This window comes from Sinocyclocheilus anshuiensis, unplaced genomic scaffold, assembly GCF_001515605.1.
Source record: "Sinocyclocheilus anshuiensis isolate Anshui unplaced genomic scaffold, SAMN03320099.WGS_v1.1 scaffold457, whole genome shotgun sequence".
Lineage (NCBI taxonomy): Eukaryota > Metazoa > Chordata > Actinopteri > Cypriniformes > Cyprinidae > Sinocyclocheilus > Sinocyclocheilus anshuiensis.
The window spans coordinates 1,064-16,139 of record NW_015537939.1 but is presented as its reverse complement, the minus strand read 5'-3'; the positions used below and the strand labels follow the sequence as shown (position 1 = coordinate 16,139).

General features: G+C 38.2%; 1 protein-coding gene across 1 annotated transcript; it reads right to left on the bottom strand.

The window, feature by feature from the left end:
* Positions 1-14,071, bottom strand: LOC107662507 (LIM/homeobox protein Lhx5-like). Its single transcript, XM_016452561.1, has 4 exons — positions 13,891-14,071; positions 5,102-5,370; positions 1,994-2,159; positions 1-729 (listed from the first exon to the last, which is right to left on the bottom strand). The coding sequence occupies exons 1-4, from the start codon at positions 14,069-14,071 to the stop codon at positions 365-367; spliced, it is 981 nt and encodes a 326-aa protein (XP_016308047.1). The 3' UTR covers positions 1-364.
* Between the last annotated feature and the right edge of the window lie 1,005 nt (positions 14,072-15,076).

Sequence of the window (15,076 nt, the reverse complement as noted above, 5' to 3'; positions counted from 1 at the left end):
TTTAAGTACTAGCTCGCTTCTGACCATCAAATGAAGTTTGACAGCTTTTACTAATCAGTAAGTCAAAGCAGTAGAAAACCCCATGGACGAACATCTGCGCTATTGTCGCAATCGTAATATTGAACTCAGGAAACCATATCAACGGAATCAAACCAATGTGATTGGTCAAGATGACCACTGACAATACACATCCTTTGACAGTAGAAACCTATGTCTTTCCACCTTTCAGCTCCAAATATTGGTTTGTTCTGGTCCATGACCAGCCGTTAAACCCTCCCTCAGTAACCTATAGCACTAAGGCAGACCAGTTAGGGTGGAATTTCCTCTTGTGTCCATAGTTCAGAGTCTTTCCCATCTCTCTGTCCTACCAAACAGTGTTCTCCCCCATCTCTTGACCAGGATGGGACATGGGGCCGCTGTAACTGGTGTTGTTGGCCAGGGGGAAGGGTGGACTCGGACCCCCTGTGAAGCCACCCTCCCCCTGTGGATTGGGATGGAGAGGTCCGTTCATGCCTGGCTCGGGACTGGGGGTATCTGCGTGGGAGATCATGTCCGTGAACCTTTGGTCGTCTGAGGGGTGGTGAGCTGAGACCGGGCCGCCCTCCAGGGCTCCTGAACCCGAGCTGAGGAGGTAAGGGGACTCGGCTGGAGACTGCGCCTGTGAGGAAGGGGGTCCGTGAGGGAAGAAATCGTAGTTGACCACTGGCCCGTAGTAGTCACCTTGGTATTCTGAGGAGAAAAATAGAGAGCAATCAGTAATGCTTCTGATATTTAAAAGAAAACGTGCTTTTTAGGTTAAGTACACTCAAAAAATGGTGTAGAAGCAGTTTCAAGCCAAGTGCAAGCCAATTTCACAAATAATTAAAACAAACTGACAACACCTTGAATTAAATGTTCAATTTTAGAAATAGAAAAACTGAAGGAGTATATTCTTGTAAAACATACTCCAATCTGTTTTGTTTACCATTTTGAAAAATCAGCGTACATGACATTTAATTACCTCACAATGAGTAATACTTTTATTTGATTCCCAATTTCATGTTTTTCCTCATTCTCCAAGACAATGTGTCAGAATAGTTTGGCTACGACCAAAAAAATGTATTATGAGAATATAACAAAGACAGTGCTAATGAATGAAAATACTCTAATGGAAGGTGAGGAAAGAGGATATAAATAAATGTGGAAATCATAGGAGAGTGCAGAGGCATGTGTCTTCATTTTTACTCTCATATCCATCCTCTCGCTCCATCATACCTTTGTGATTGGCCTATATAATTATTGCTACAGAAAGTCATTAACATTCCTCCCCAATTCCATAATTTTTTTTCCTGCAGTTGTGATACTTTTTAATGTGCTAATCAATCATCAAAAGACATTTTACTATAAAGAAACGCCACTTGCTCGCTGAGTGATAGATAGTCGAATCATCAATGTCAGACCTCTGGAGATCAGTATGTCTATCGGTTTCCATGTTCTCGAAGCTGGAAATGCATGCTTTTTGAGGGATTTGAAATATGCACTTTTTCGATTAACTGTAGGATGGTTGGTGTCTGTATTCTGATTGTATTGCTATATTCACTCATTACAGAAATGAAAACACAGCTCGCATCTCTGCCAAACACCTGTTAGTATGTCACATACCAGGAGTGTGCATGTGCAAATCCAATCAAAGTGACCAAGCTGGAATGTTGCACAACAGGTAACTGCTTTCATGGTCTTGTTAATCAGATTTCTCTAATGAAATGAACTCCAGTGGATGCCTGTCTTATATTTCTTGTTTTATGCTCTGTTGACATAATCGTAGTTTTTGGATTCTGTGTTAAATCCGTGTTAGCATCTTAATACCAAAGAGAAGCTGCTTGTAAGAGTCTTTGTGCTTTCAAGGTAAGAGGAAAGCCTTGAAGATACAGGCTATGTGTGTGAGCGAGACAGCTCATGTTATTGTGTGTAAATGTGTGTTTTGACAAAAAGAACATTCTTTGTGTTTATGTACCTCCATAGTAGCTGTATCCTCCAGGGCCCATTATGTCAGGGTCCTCTAGTCTTCCTCCGAGTGACCTCATTCTGCGTGGTCCCCTGAAGAAAGCGTGTCGTCGAGCACCGAGAGCGCTGATCTGCTTCATTCTGCGTTCTTTAGACCGCCGATTTTGAAACCACACCTACAAGGCAAAGCCACAATTATATACCATGTAATTGCAACACAGAGGTAAATGAGATGAGATGCACCTCACGTTTATACATTTCAAATGACTCTCCAATTAGAAAACGGGTCATTTTCTACACTTGTCCAAGGTGACCTGATGGTTTAGATGAGTGGTGTAAGTAATAACACCACATAAAACAACTAAACTTACTTTACTTTCATCATGACTCGTCTTATGTTTGTTAAAGAGACTTTGTTTCTTCACAAAAGAAGATATTTTGAGAAAAAGTTTTTGTCCATACAATGAAAGTAAATGGGGTCCAAACAACTTTGACCCTGTGAATAGATGAAAACATTTTTTCTAAATATCTTCAAATCTTATAGAGGTTTGGAATGAAATGAAGGTGATTTTCCTTATTTCATTTCTTTTTTCCTTAAGGGTTGAATTTTTTTCATCCATTGCAAGAGGAAGATAATACTCTTAGTGATGTACTAGCAACACTCCTGTTGATTTAATGGTATTAGCAGCACATCTGCTTGAAGAAACACATAAACAACTTAATGAGGGAAATTCACACAGCAAATGTTACTGGTCAATGTTCATCGAAACATTGTCACAGTACTTTCTAAGCTTTGAAATGTCATTATATATATAATAATGTGACCAAATTAACTAAATACCAAGAGGATGAATGGAGCAGTATGAAATATTTACCAAAGTTAGCCTCATTATGACCATCAAAATTACACACACTATAGGTACATGTGTGTGTATGCATACATACATGAACAAATGTTCTCTTGTTTCATGATTATATTGCAGCTCAACCTATTCATGAAAGAAACTAACACATAATAACTGATCCTGCCCAGCTTGTTAAATAAGTCTTGTCAGACTACCGAACTACAATGCAATAGATTCTCAAGATTTATGTTCCTGCGAAAATTAATATGCTGTGATGATTTCACCAGTCCCTCATCTTAGTTCACGCATGCACATAATTTCTGAGATACTGTGGTGCTGACAAGTATCGTTTGATCACGGCACCGCCAGCTCATTACAAATAGACCTGATATAACAGTGTGTGACAGATGCAATATCAGACTCATCACTGTTGAACATTGTTTCAATCTTTTAGTAAGACCAAGGCAATTTGACATACCACTGTGCTGGTGGAACTCAAATATAACCTTTTAGTCAAAAGAATCACAGTCGTGTGCTTCAACAAACACCGCAAGGGCTGTTTTTCACACTGTTGTCATATAAACTGCTTGCGCAGGAACAAAGTGCAGAGGATGATGTGAAAATGTCTGACATAAGGTGACATTGTTATGCATGATGGTACAATGTAACACATTCATGCCTGAATCTGCATTGCCACTGCATAATATATGCTAACAACAGTTAGTCTGCTCTGGAGGCTCAATCCTGCCATGTACGAAAGAGAAAAAGAGAGTGAGAGAGACTATATTAGAGAGACAAAACATGTTCTCTACCTAAAACCACTTAAGCATTCCTCTCCATGCTCAGCAAAGGCAACACCTGCTTATTGAGAACAATCGGCTAACTGTTTGGTACATTTTTTCCGGCATGGCTCCGGAGGGCTCCCCGCGCAGAGCGCAATCCACATTTAACACATAACAAATGAACGGGGATGTGTGGCAAAGGACGTCTCCATTTTGGCTCAGAAACAAAGCACTGAGCCTTGCTGGGATTCAGAGAGGGTTGCGATTTCTTAATGATGACAGTGACACGGGAAGATGATGAGTTCACAGATATAACCCAGAATAACTTTAGTCATCAGAGATCAAGAACCAAGATCCTTTTGCTTTTTTACTTTATATGGACATATGAACCGGATGATAAATCCGTGTTAAGATGCTGTATTTTTTGCTGAATTTGATCATTTCTTTAGATTTATATTCAAGTTATCCTTGTAATTAATATTTTGATGATATATCAAAATTACTAAATGCTTCAGGACTAAATACTTTTATGTTTCACTGATAACTGGTGGAAAACTCTCGTTCTCACTAATGGTGTTGACCTTTATCTGCACTTTACAGCATAGTTGTGTTTGTCAGCCAACACCTTTTCAAGTAAATTTCACCTCTTCAATTATTTGAGCATTTTAAAAACGGAACGTTCTTAAATTTAGTGGAAACCTTTGGCTGTAATTGCTGTCAGAACAGATTGTCTTTCACATTCATATTTTCTCAGCAGGAACTGACAAGCCTATCATCTAGCTGACATTATCTTGCTTTTTTTTAAAATCAGGGCCTAGTACCTGATAAAAATCCATTAACAACTTTAACTGCTTTACAACTGTGAAAATTCCAAACGATATTTGTATTTTGTCATAATCTATATGTACAAGAACATTACACCACTACAAATGACAAACCATGTATGCATGTATGTATGTGTGTGTGTGTGTGTGTGTATGTATGTATGTATGTATATATATATATATATATATATATATAAAAACTTGCCCATTACCTGTTATATTATAGGCCTACTATTAGTAACTGGTGTACAATTCCTTTAGATTAACTTCCTGAATTCCAATTTAAATGTGTCTCCTTTTTTCACTTTATATTTTGTAAGGTTTGTGAGTTAGGGCATGATCTTCAAATGTCAACCTTGTCGAACCAAGCTTTTACAACTGATTAATTAAAACTTTGGCGAAATAGCCTATCAGCATATAAATGTAACTCTAATAAACACGTGACTGATCTCTATGACAGTAGTGGTTGTACTCTGTAATTGTGTTAAATAAATAAATAAATACCCCCCCCCCCCAAAAAAAGCACGCAGCGATATCCTAAACATATTCGCCTATTTAATTTAGTTTGAGGTGAATGCTTGCATTATCTGATAGAATGTTTAAAATCTGAAAGAAACGTAGATATAAAATGGCCTAAATAAATGAATCCATCCAAATGTATTCTTACCTGTATGACTCGCATGTTGAGGCCTGTCTCCTGCGCGAGCTGCTCGCGGATGTGTCGCGTGGGCTTCGGCGTCGCCACGAACGCGGCTTTCAGAGTCTCGAGCTGTTTGGCCTTGATGGTGGTGCGCGGGCCCCGCCGCTTCGTGCCAGAGTTTTGCTCCTCGTTCTCGTTGTTGTTAGTGTCCTTATCTGAGGATGTGGAATTGTCCGTCTCCTTCGTGTCGTCCTGGATCGGATCAGGCGATAAACTCCGGTCCGTACATGATGACACTGAAGTATGATGAAGGACCAACGAGGAACACATTAGACTCGTTGCAAAAGATTTGTGGTGTTCACTGTAATATACGATCACCATCCTCTTGAGATAGGCCTAACAATAGAAGCTCTAAGTAATAATAAAAATGTGCATTGTCACATCTTTCTTATAATGTGTTTTGTGAATATATTAAAGGGCGCTAAATAAATAAATATAGGCCTATACACAAATTTACACAGTTCTAAACTAATTTAATTGGATAGGCCTGTAATATTCCATTATTTGTGTGTAAAAGTTTGAAGCACGCACAATTACGCTGAAACTGATTGTGGGTTTCACGCAAGATCATCAAATATTGGGGCCTTCTTGCTTTAATATGACAGACCAAAAAAAAAAACGGGTCTAAACATGAATCACTTCTGCAAAATATCTGAGGAATTAAGTCTGGTTGTCTCTTGGGACAGGCTGCTGTGCTTGATAACAGCTTGTCATTGTCTGAAAAGCGCGGAGACGACTACAGACGTTTATCTGACAAGAACGCATGGGCTGAGGAGAACGAGTTATGGACACTTCTCCATAGGTGGACAACACTAAACCAAAAGAGTCCTCAGCATGCAATATAAAAAAATGGATTGACTGAATCATATTCACGTACATGGACTATCATGACATCATTTTAAAAAAGGCCTGCATTTACTTTTATACCAGAATTCTAAAATAAGTTGTTCTTTTAAAAAAAGCGAGCTTAATTTTGCTGAAATGTAACACTATTTTTGCATGATCGATTAAAAACCGGTGAGATTTATCCTTATAGTGGCCTTGGCTGGATATGCGATTTTATTTATTTATTTATTTTTTCTTACAAATATGCATTTATACAAGTCATTCAAATCAAGATTACTGTAAAAAAATAAAAATAAATAGCACGCCACAAATTTCACCACTTGCAGCATTAATGAATCTGAGTGTTGTACGTCCCTTTTAAAGCGACTGGACGAAGCACTCAGTCGCTGTTAAATTAATTGGACTAGCACTGACCCACAATAATGATGTCATCTTGTGTTGGGAAACAAACAGCCTATCCGTGATTCTGAACACTCGTGAGCATCACAGTCACACGGGGACACAAGTAAATGGTGAACCAACACACCTCTGAATCGGGCTAGTCGTTTTCTTTGAATGGATTTTACATTTGAATACAACACACAGGCTCTGTTAATGTGCATTTACATCTTAGAAAGATACGCAGAGCACGTGAGACAATACTATATAATGAGTAGACGACAAACAAACACACCAAATGAAAATGTTTAAAAAAAAAAAAAATGAAAATGTGTATTGATTAATTTAAATGAAAAATGAATGCGCTTTCCTGAATGTTAATAAGAGGAATAGATTCATTTTATGAAATCTCAATATCTAGTTTAAAACGTGCCAAGTTTTAAAAAAATATAATCGTCTGTATTCGTGTTAGTTAAAAAAAAAAACATATAGGCCTACAGTTTTGTACAAAAATATAAAATATTTTACTTAATGAATAATGTCATATGGTGTAACCATCAATGAAAAGCGTCTAGCCTAAAATATTGTTCTTGGACACTTAGCCTAATCGTTATTTTCAAATATTTTTTCCTTCTTTATGAATTTGGATTATTATTTTCAAATATTTTTTCCTTCTTTATGAATTTGGAGTTTTAAGCATTCCATTTAAAAGATCAACATTAATGTAATGACCTTGACACAGTTGTGAGGGTCTAAAGGTGTTCTCTCTATTTTATAGATTTCATATAACATGACAACAAAATGGCTTCCTGCATCCTGGTTATTCCATATTGACATCGATAGGCTATAACTATTAATCATGTTTTAAAAATAATTTCTTCACTGCTTTTTAAAAATCAATAACAATAGAAACAAATGACAAACTACTTGAGCCAAACTTATTTTTCAGAGATTTTTGACGTTTTTACTTTATATTTTATACAACAAAAAAAATCTAAATTACTAATTTCGAAACTGGAATCATTTTAATCAAATAATTTTATATGAATTGCCGTTTCAATGTAATTCTGAAATAACTTAATCGATTCATGTAAAAAAATGAGCGCCAAGTCATTGACCCATAATTCACACAAATGAGTCGGACTCTTTCAGAGAAACCTTCTCTCTCTCTGTCACACACACACACACGCAGGTTTGTTTTTATGGTTTATGGGGACTCTCCATAGGCGTAATGGTTTTTATACTGTACAAACCGTATTTTCTATTGCCCTACACCAACCCTACCCCAAAACCTACCCCTCACAGGAAACTTTCTGCATTTTTAGATTTTCAAAAAAACTAATTCTGAATTATTTATAAGCCTTTTGAATTACGGGGACACTGAAAATGTCCTCATAAATCACCTTCTCGTTGTAATACCTATGTCATACCCATGTTATTATACAAATTTGTGTCCTCATAAACCACATAAACATGCACACACATACACACACACGCACGCAATTCTTAAACGCACAGCTCCAGTCGTCGTGCTCACCTGAATTTAAATTGACCTCTTTGATAGCGCTCGCCGGGTTTATTTTAACACTAATGTACTAAATCTTCCCCCATTTGTTATGGTATCGAGTCGCTCTCGCGCTTTTCAAATGCATCTCTCCCAGTGAAAGGCCATAACACTACTTACACAACAAATGGACGCATTACGGGTGATTACTGTTTCGCCTCACTAATGGCTCCACATTCAAGCGCAGAGCTGGATGGGCCCCATAGAACGTAATGGTCAAGGCCGTTTGGGATAACAATGGCACATATGAAAGCTTAAACACTGGATGACATTAAATAGCTCAGAGAAATGTAAACTAGAAGAAAACCTGACAGAACACATGTAGCGATTTTAAGCACTAATATAAGAAAATAAGCGGCCTGTTCTGAGACTACAACAATACGATTACAGGTACGCAACACAGGTGTTTAGAAACTGTCTTGTTTGGGTTCTAATCTTTTAGGAATTTAGTGCATATTTTATTGATGTATTTTTTTTGTATTTAAAGAAATTAATTTTTGTTTAGGAATTTAGCTAGGCTGCTGTTTAGAATATTTCACCGAGACTAATAAAGTTATTTTTAAACGCTCATTTTATTAAATCGTTTCTGAATTATTAACAACACATTTAAATGATCTTGGCTGTTTTAGCTATCGGTTTAGATGTTAACTGGATTTAAATGATATATTTCCTGTGTGTTAAAAATAAATCCTTTTCGCTGGAATTTTCGTTTATATTTCTGGATAAATGTGAAAAAAAAAACAGCAGTCCGTTTTGTTCAAAAGTTATAATAGTTATCCAATATATGGCCTACAATGCAGGATTCCAATGAATAATAATAATGAGCAAAATAATAGCGTGTTTTCGGGTATAATAAACAATTACTTTACTAACAGATATTTTTTCCCACAATCATGTGCACAAAGGTCTTTAACGCCGAAAGCCGAAAGCGTGTGAATACAATAAGCAATGAATGGCTCATCAATCAAAAGCTATTAATGAACGACGGAGGATCAAAGGTTTAACAGTACATTACACATTTTAGGCAGGTTAATCCACAACATGAGCCTCATCCACATAAGAGGAAAACAAGGGTAGGTAAATCCTACATGACACATTCTTCAAATGAGTATTAGTCCAGAAGTTTGACGAGGTGAGGCAGCCCAAACGCAAGCAGCTTCTTACCTGAAAAAGTCCATTTTGCAATAGAGCTTTCCATCCCTGGAGAAACATTTTTCGGTCAGGTTGCAGTTACACTCGCAGCACTGGACACACTTGGCGTGCCATGCGCGGTCGAGAACGTTCAAGAGGAACCGATCGAGAATGGGCCTCTCGCACCCCGCGCAGTGAACCATCATTCCGCCCTGGAGGGGACCGAGAGCCGACCTTCCCAAACGGGCACCGCGCCTCGGATTGGGGCCACACGAATCGGTGCGGAGCAACGTCTTGGCTTCTTGGAGAGGGAGGCAACAGCAGAGCAAATGTTCCGTCTTGAGAACGAGTCTCCACCACGCCTAAAGGTAAACACTCCGGACGTGATTGTTATGCATTATACATGTCGGCATCCAGAAATCCACAGAATCAGAAAATAAATCTATTCGTTGCAGAGTTTGCTAAGAAAAAGGCTTCTCCAAGTTTTCCTCCTGGTTTGGTTTTGTGCTCTTGATCCACCTGCGTGTGTCCACTCACCTCACCGACACTTTTTGCATCACTCTGTTCCAGTTCGCGGGAGCCTCTCGCATCCGCATTCAGATTTGATGACGTTTTCCTTGTGCTTACGCCGCCGTGGCCAATAGCGGACAAGTTGCCATGGCAACGGGTTTAAATATTGGTACTCTCAGATTGCTTCCAAAGTTCTACCTTGGGTTTGGTAAAACGTCTATAAAGGCTGAGGGTGGTAAAGCTAATTATTTCTTCGACGTGCTATTTTTTTTTTTTGCTCCTACCGAATTTGGACTCGACCAGTACAATCAGAAAATGTGTATTTAGTTAGAAGGCTTGCGGTTTGGGCATCACCAGACTTGGATCCTGGACAGCACATTAGGACTGGAAGATGCTGTTCGATTCTTCATAGACTTTTGAGATGATTTTTATTAAGACGATAATGACTCCATTTATTTCTGTGTAATTAATGCAGCATTTGAGACTTAAATCTAGTGGCAACCACAAGGTAATTAATTGTTAGAATGGTCGATAAATAGAGAGAAATTTATAGAAGTTAAGTTTGCACGTCTTTTGCATGATGTCTAAAGAAAATAAGTGTAGAAAATCCAAATAGCCATCGCTGCGTCTTAATTCTGAAGGAGTGATCTGTGCGCGCGGTGGGGGATCCCGTTCTTTTCTCATGCATAAAGCTATTTACAGGGAAATGCACTGGATTAAGATACTGGCTCGCATCAATAGAGAGTATACCGGATCGCCCAGCGGTTTGACAAAGTAGCCTCAAATCGAAGGGATTTTAAATATTTACCCAGGTAATCATTTTGTTAGTTGAGGAAATGCAAACATTGCATACGCTCCAATTTATTCGAGTGAATTAGAGACCGAATTCACAAACTTTAGCAGCTTTTTATCATTTAGCGGAAATTACTTACATTTTTTACAGGTAACTATTCTGCTGCGTGTATGTCCACACGGAATTCCCAAGATATAATTTAATTTATCGATTAAAAGTAAAACAACTCAAATATCAGCGTACGATTTTTTATTAGCAATGATATGTTTGTCCACATTTCCTTATGCATTAGCGTTACATATTGTGCGGTAATATCTTTGCGGCCCATTGTCAGAGAGCTGTGTTTTCATGGGTTCTGAAAGCCACAGGCATGTTTGTTCACTGGAATAAATCCGGATCAGGTCACGCGTGGTCTGTCTACCTGCTTCCCTCTCTCCATGTAAACAATAGCACGCAGTTTACAGTTGTGTTAGTGTATCGGATTAGAACGCGAACGCAAGCACCATAACCAATGCTCTGTCTATTGTTAAATAAAATATATATCTGGGACTATTTAAAACAACAGAACAAAATAATAACTATTATTATTATTGTAAACTTTTTAGAAGTGGGTCTATCTAATAAATCTATATATCTATAATCTCCTGAAATTAATAATCATTTTACAACATGCAGGGCTTAAGCAGTGACTAAATAGCGTTTGGTAATATTTGGAGTCAGGGGATGCCGGTGGGCTGCATGCTGGAAAAAAGGAGAGCCAAGGGTGAGTTTCGGGACCCCCGCTGTTCTTGGCAGGCAACAACGGCAGCGAGTTTGGCTTCGCTTACATTTCTAATCCCTTCGCGATGCACGCTATTTATTTTCTCACTAAGTATTGTTTTGTTGATTCCCCATTTAAGACATCCTCAGTTTTCCCCCTGGCGTTACCCTCCGCGAATAAGCAAATATGAGTGAAATGCACGCCTGGGCTACTTCCAGTCATTTGCATATTTGTAAATGGCTAAATGCTAAAATTAAAGGTGCCATCTGTTTACAATCGCCTTGACAGAAGAGCCATTAACAGGCTGGCCTAACCTTGTCGAGTCTTTTTGGTTAAATAGCGAATCAGCCCACAGCTTGTGCGTACACACATATGCACCCAAAACTATGTGAACAACTCTGCTTTTAAATGACACAGAACCTTCCCACTTGCATCATACAAGAACCAACGCGTTATCATTTGATGCATGGGAAAGCTAACATTTGGGACTAGAAACTGTTATTGAGAGCATATTCTTCTATGTCTAATCAATAGGCTACAGTGCTATGATGCTCTCTAGAGAAAGGGCCCTAAGTCTGCAATGCAAACAAACGCTAGTGGAACGCGCAGAGGCACCTGTGCAGATACAGGAACTGTCCAGGGTGCTGAAAACAGCGGGAGGGATTTGTGCTCGCAGTGACTCAGTGTGTGAATTATACAATGACTTCCAGGAGGGATGGATATTATAAACAAACTTCGATATTTTATAAGCACTTTTCTTAATTAAAATAAATGTTTGCTTAATTAAATGTAGGCTAATGTTCAAAGCGCAATGTGCACGTCTTTTTTTATTTTTTATTTTAAATAGCCTAGGCCTATACCATATATGTGAATTTATAATTAAAGGAATTGATGTACCGCCTAAAACCGATCGTAAGGAAAAGTGTATAAATGGCGCACTGTTTCTATAGTTACCTCTGGGAATGGGGCTTCTGTTGGTTTGCATCAATGGAATACGCGTTCTGAGAATAACATTTACGTATGAAAAATGCACGCGGGGGAAAAAAACACTATGTTCTTTTACTACGACTCCCCCACCGACTTATTATGGCATATATGAACACAAGTTGACTGTACTTATCAAATATTATTACATATTAACATATTAGCCACTCTCCTAAACATCTGGTAAGCCATTCATTTAATCCTCTTTAAGATACACTTAGACCTTAATCATTCAACACCAGACCCCAAGTTAAAGAAAAATAGTTGTTATGGATTATTCAATGAGTGGATAGTGATTCTTGTATTTACTTCAGTCTCATTTTCGTAATCATGTTCAACTTTACATTCACCTAACTCATTAAAATGTAAGAGGCAGAGTCAGAAAACTGGACACAAAAAGCCTGTTTTATTACTGTTCAATTCAGTCAACAAAATTACCTTAAATGATCAGTATTTTGATGATCAGCATCAAATCTACAAATTTTGCTGGCAATGCACATTGGCATATAACATTATGTATAAAAGAAGAAAGAACAAATGAAATATTTAATGCATCTACACTTAGTTAAATGCAACAAGCTTTGCAAAGCCCTATAAACTGAAAGAGCAGAGCATATGTGATTCATTTAAAGGCAAATGTCCTTATTATATCGGTCTCAAAGGCTTTGGGTGTCTATCAAAGATATCATCCAAGTGTGATCTCTCGATTTTTGCATAAGTAGGACATGAATACATGCATAGTAGATAAAACGCCTCAGTGTTCTTTGTGTAATTTACAGACAGAAGTGTTTAGAGGGCCTAATTTGCGCACGCTTTATTTAGTGGACATTTCCACATACACACAAACCATTAGCATGAATGAAAACACACACAGAAGAGAAAGAGAAAGAAAATAAACACATTTCTCAATGTATTTTATACATACTATATACTCTTAAAAATAAAAGTTCTTTATTGGCATCAGTGGTTCCATGAAGAACTTTAAACATCCATAGAACATTCTTCAGATTAATAAAATGTTCTTCATGCTAAGAAAAAGTGGTTATTTTATTAAGAACTGTGCACTGAAAGCTGGTACTTTGGGGACCAAAACTTCTTCTGACACTGGAACCTTAGTTTTGAAGAGCGTATATTTAAAAAAAAAAAAAAATCATTCTGAAAATACACTGAATGTTCTAAATGATATTATTTTAAATATTAATATTCTTAATAACAAAATTAAATATTAAATACTAAAATAATATTAAAAGTATTAACTTATGCAAAGCAGAAGATACACAGAATGAAAAGGCATAAATGTAAACAGACAAAAGGACATGAGAGACACGAACGTACACACTTTGAAATGAGCTCCACTCAAAACACGTCTCCCTGGAGACATTGCAGTGAGTGGCACACCTCCACTTCCCCTGCACAGACCTTCATTCTCACTGCCAGAACTAGCCTGGAGGGGCCAAGCCATCTCAGCATGTTTTCTATGCCGCACCACAATCCACCCAGTCCACTGCACACACAGGCAGGCAGGCAGGCAGACAGACTTTCGGCCCAAAGTGCCATTAGACTTGAAAGGTAGGAGAAGGGAGAAGAGGTGAACAGGCATCTCAAGCATTCCGATTTGCGAAACCCCCCCCTGTATCCATCCACCAAAGGGGTACATGACTCCCCAGGGCTGAGGCAGCATGGCTGGGGTAGGCCTGGAGGGGGCTGCGAGCCAGGATGCGGTTGTGGGGGTCGGTCAGTGTGATGGATGGTTGATTGGTAGCTGTCCCAGGGGCCTCCCTCTCTCTCACCTCTGGCGCTGGGAATTAAAAGGCGGTTTGTCTCTAGCGAGTCCTCAGCTGCTGAAAGCAGCCCGGCAATTTCACAGAGATCAGACAGGGCATTACTGCTGCCTGTCAGGGGAGCCGTCACACAGCCGGACACCACAGGGTGGGATGGTGGAGGGGGGCCAGCTCTTACAGGCATGCACATGCGTGCTAATTTTCACATAGAAAAACACGCAAATGCATATGAGGCTGTGTATCTGTGGAGTAAGACTTTTCTGAAGAGCTGGTCTGTCTGAGTGGAGTAGGTGCAGACACACACACATACACACTTGCATTCTCACAGGGCCTTTTATCGACAGTCCTGTCCATCTCACTTATCTGTTCTAATCAAAGCTCTCTCCATTAACACCCAAACTACCCTCAGAACACCAATGCGAGACCCCTGACCTGATGAGTATAAATACACACAGACATTCACACTTCCAACACTCTCACAGCCACTGAAATGCCAAGAAACTTATTAACAGTCACCAGACAGTTTTGGTGGAAACCAGCTGGTCAGAAACGCAACTGAGCTGTCAGTTGTTATGACCATGGTTTACGATTTAAAGTGAGGGAAATGTCTTATCACAGAGGATCCACCAATTCATTTAAAAAAATATATATATAAATAATGAAAACAATGCTAAATTTAAGAAACTAAAGTTCATCTAAATGTTTCAGCTTAAGAATGCACATTACTAATGATTAATTTAATGACTTTGTAATGTAAGCATCATAAAGTATGCAGACACATTAATATGTTATTATAAGCCAGGCTTACAATGCAAGACATGTATTTAACAGAAATAGTTCACCCAAATATGAAAATTCTGTTATCATGTAGTCATCTTCATGTCATATGAAAGCCATATACTTTCTTTTTTTCTCTGCAATGATAAGAAGTTTAGCAGAATGTCTGAGAAATTGAAACAGGTTTTGCTTTGTATTTGATCAAAAATGCAGTAAAAACAGTAATTTTGTGAAAACATTACAGTTTTAAAATGTTTTCTTTGAATGTATTGGAATATATTTTAAAATGTAATTGAATCTTGTGTTTTCAGCAGCTGTTACGCCAGTTTCCTTCAGAAATCATTCTAATATGCTTATTTCAAGAAACATTTCTTATAAATGTTGAATATAGATGTGCTGCTTAAAGTTTTTATGGAAA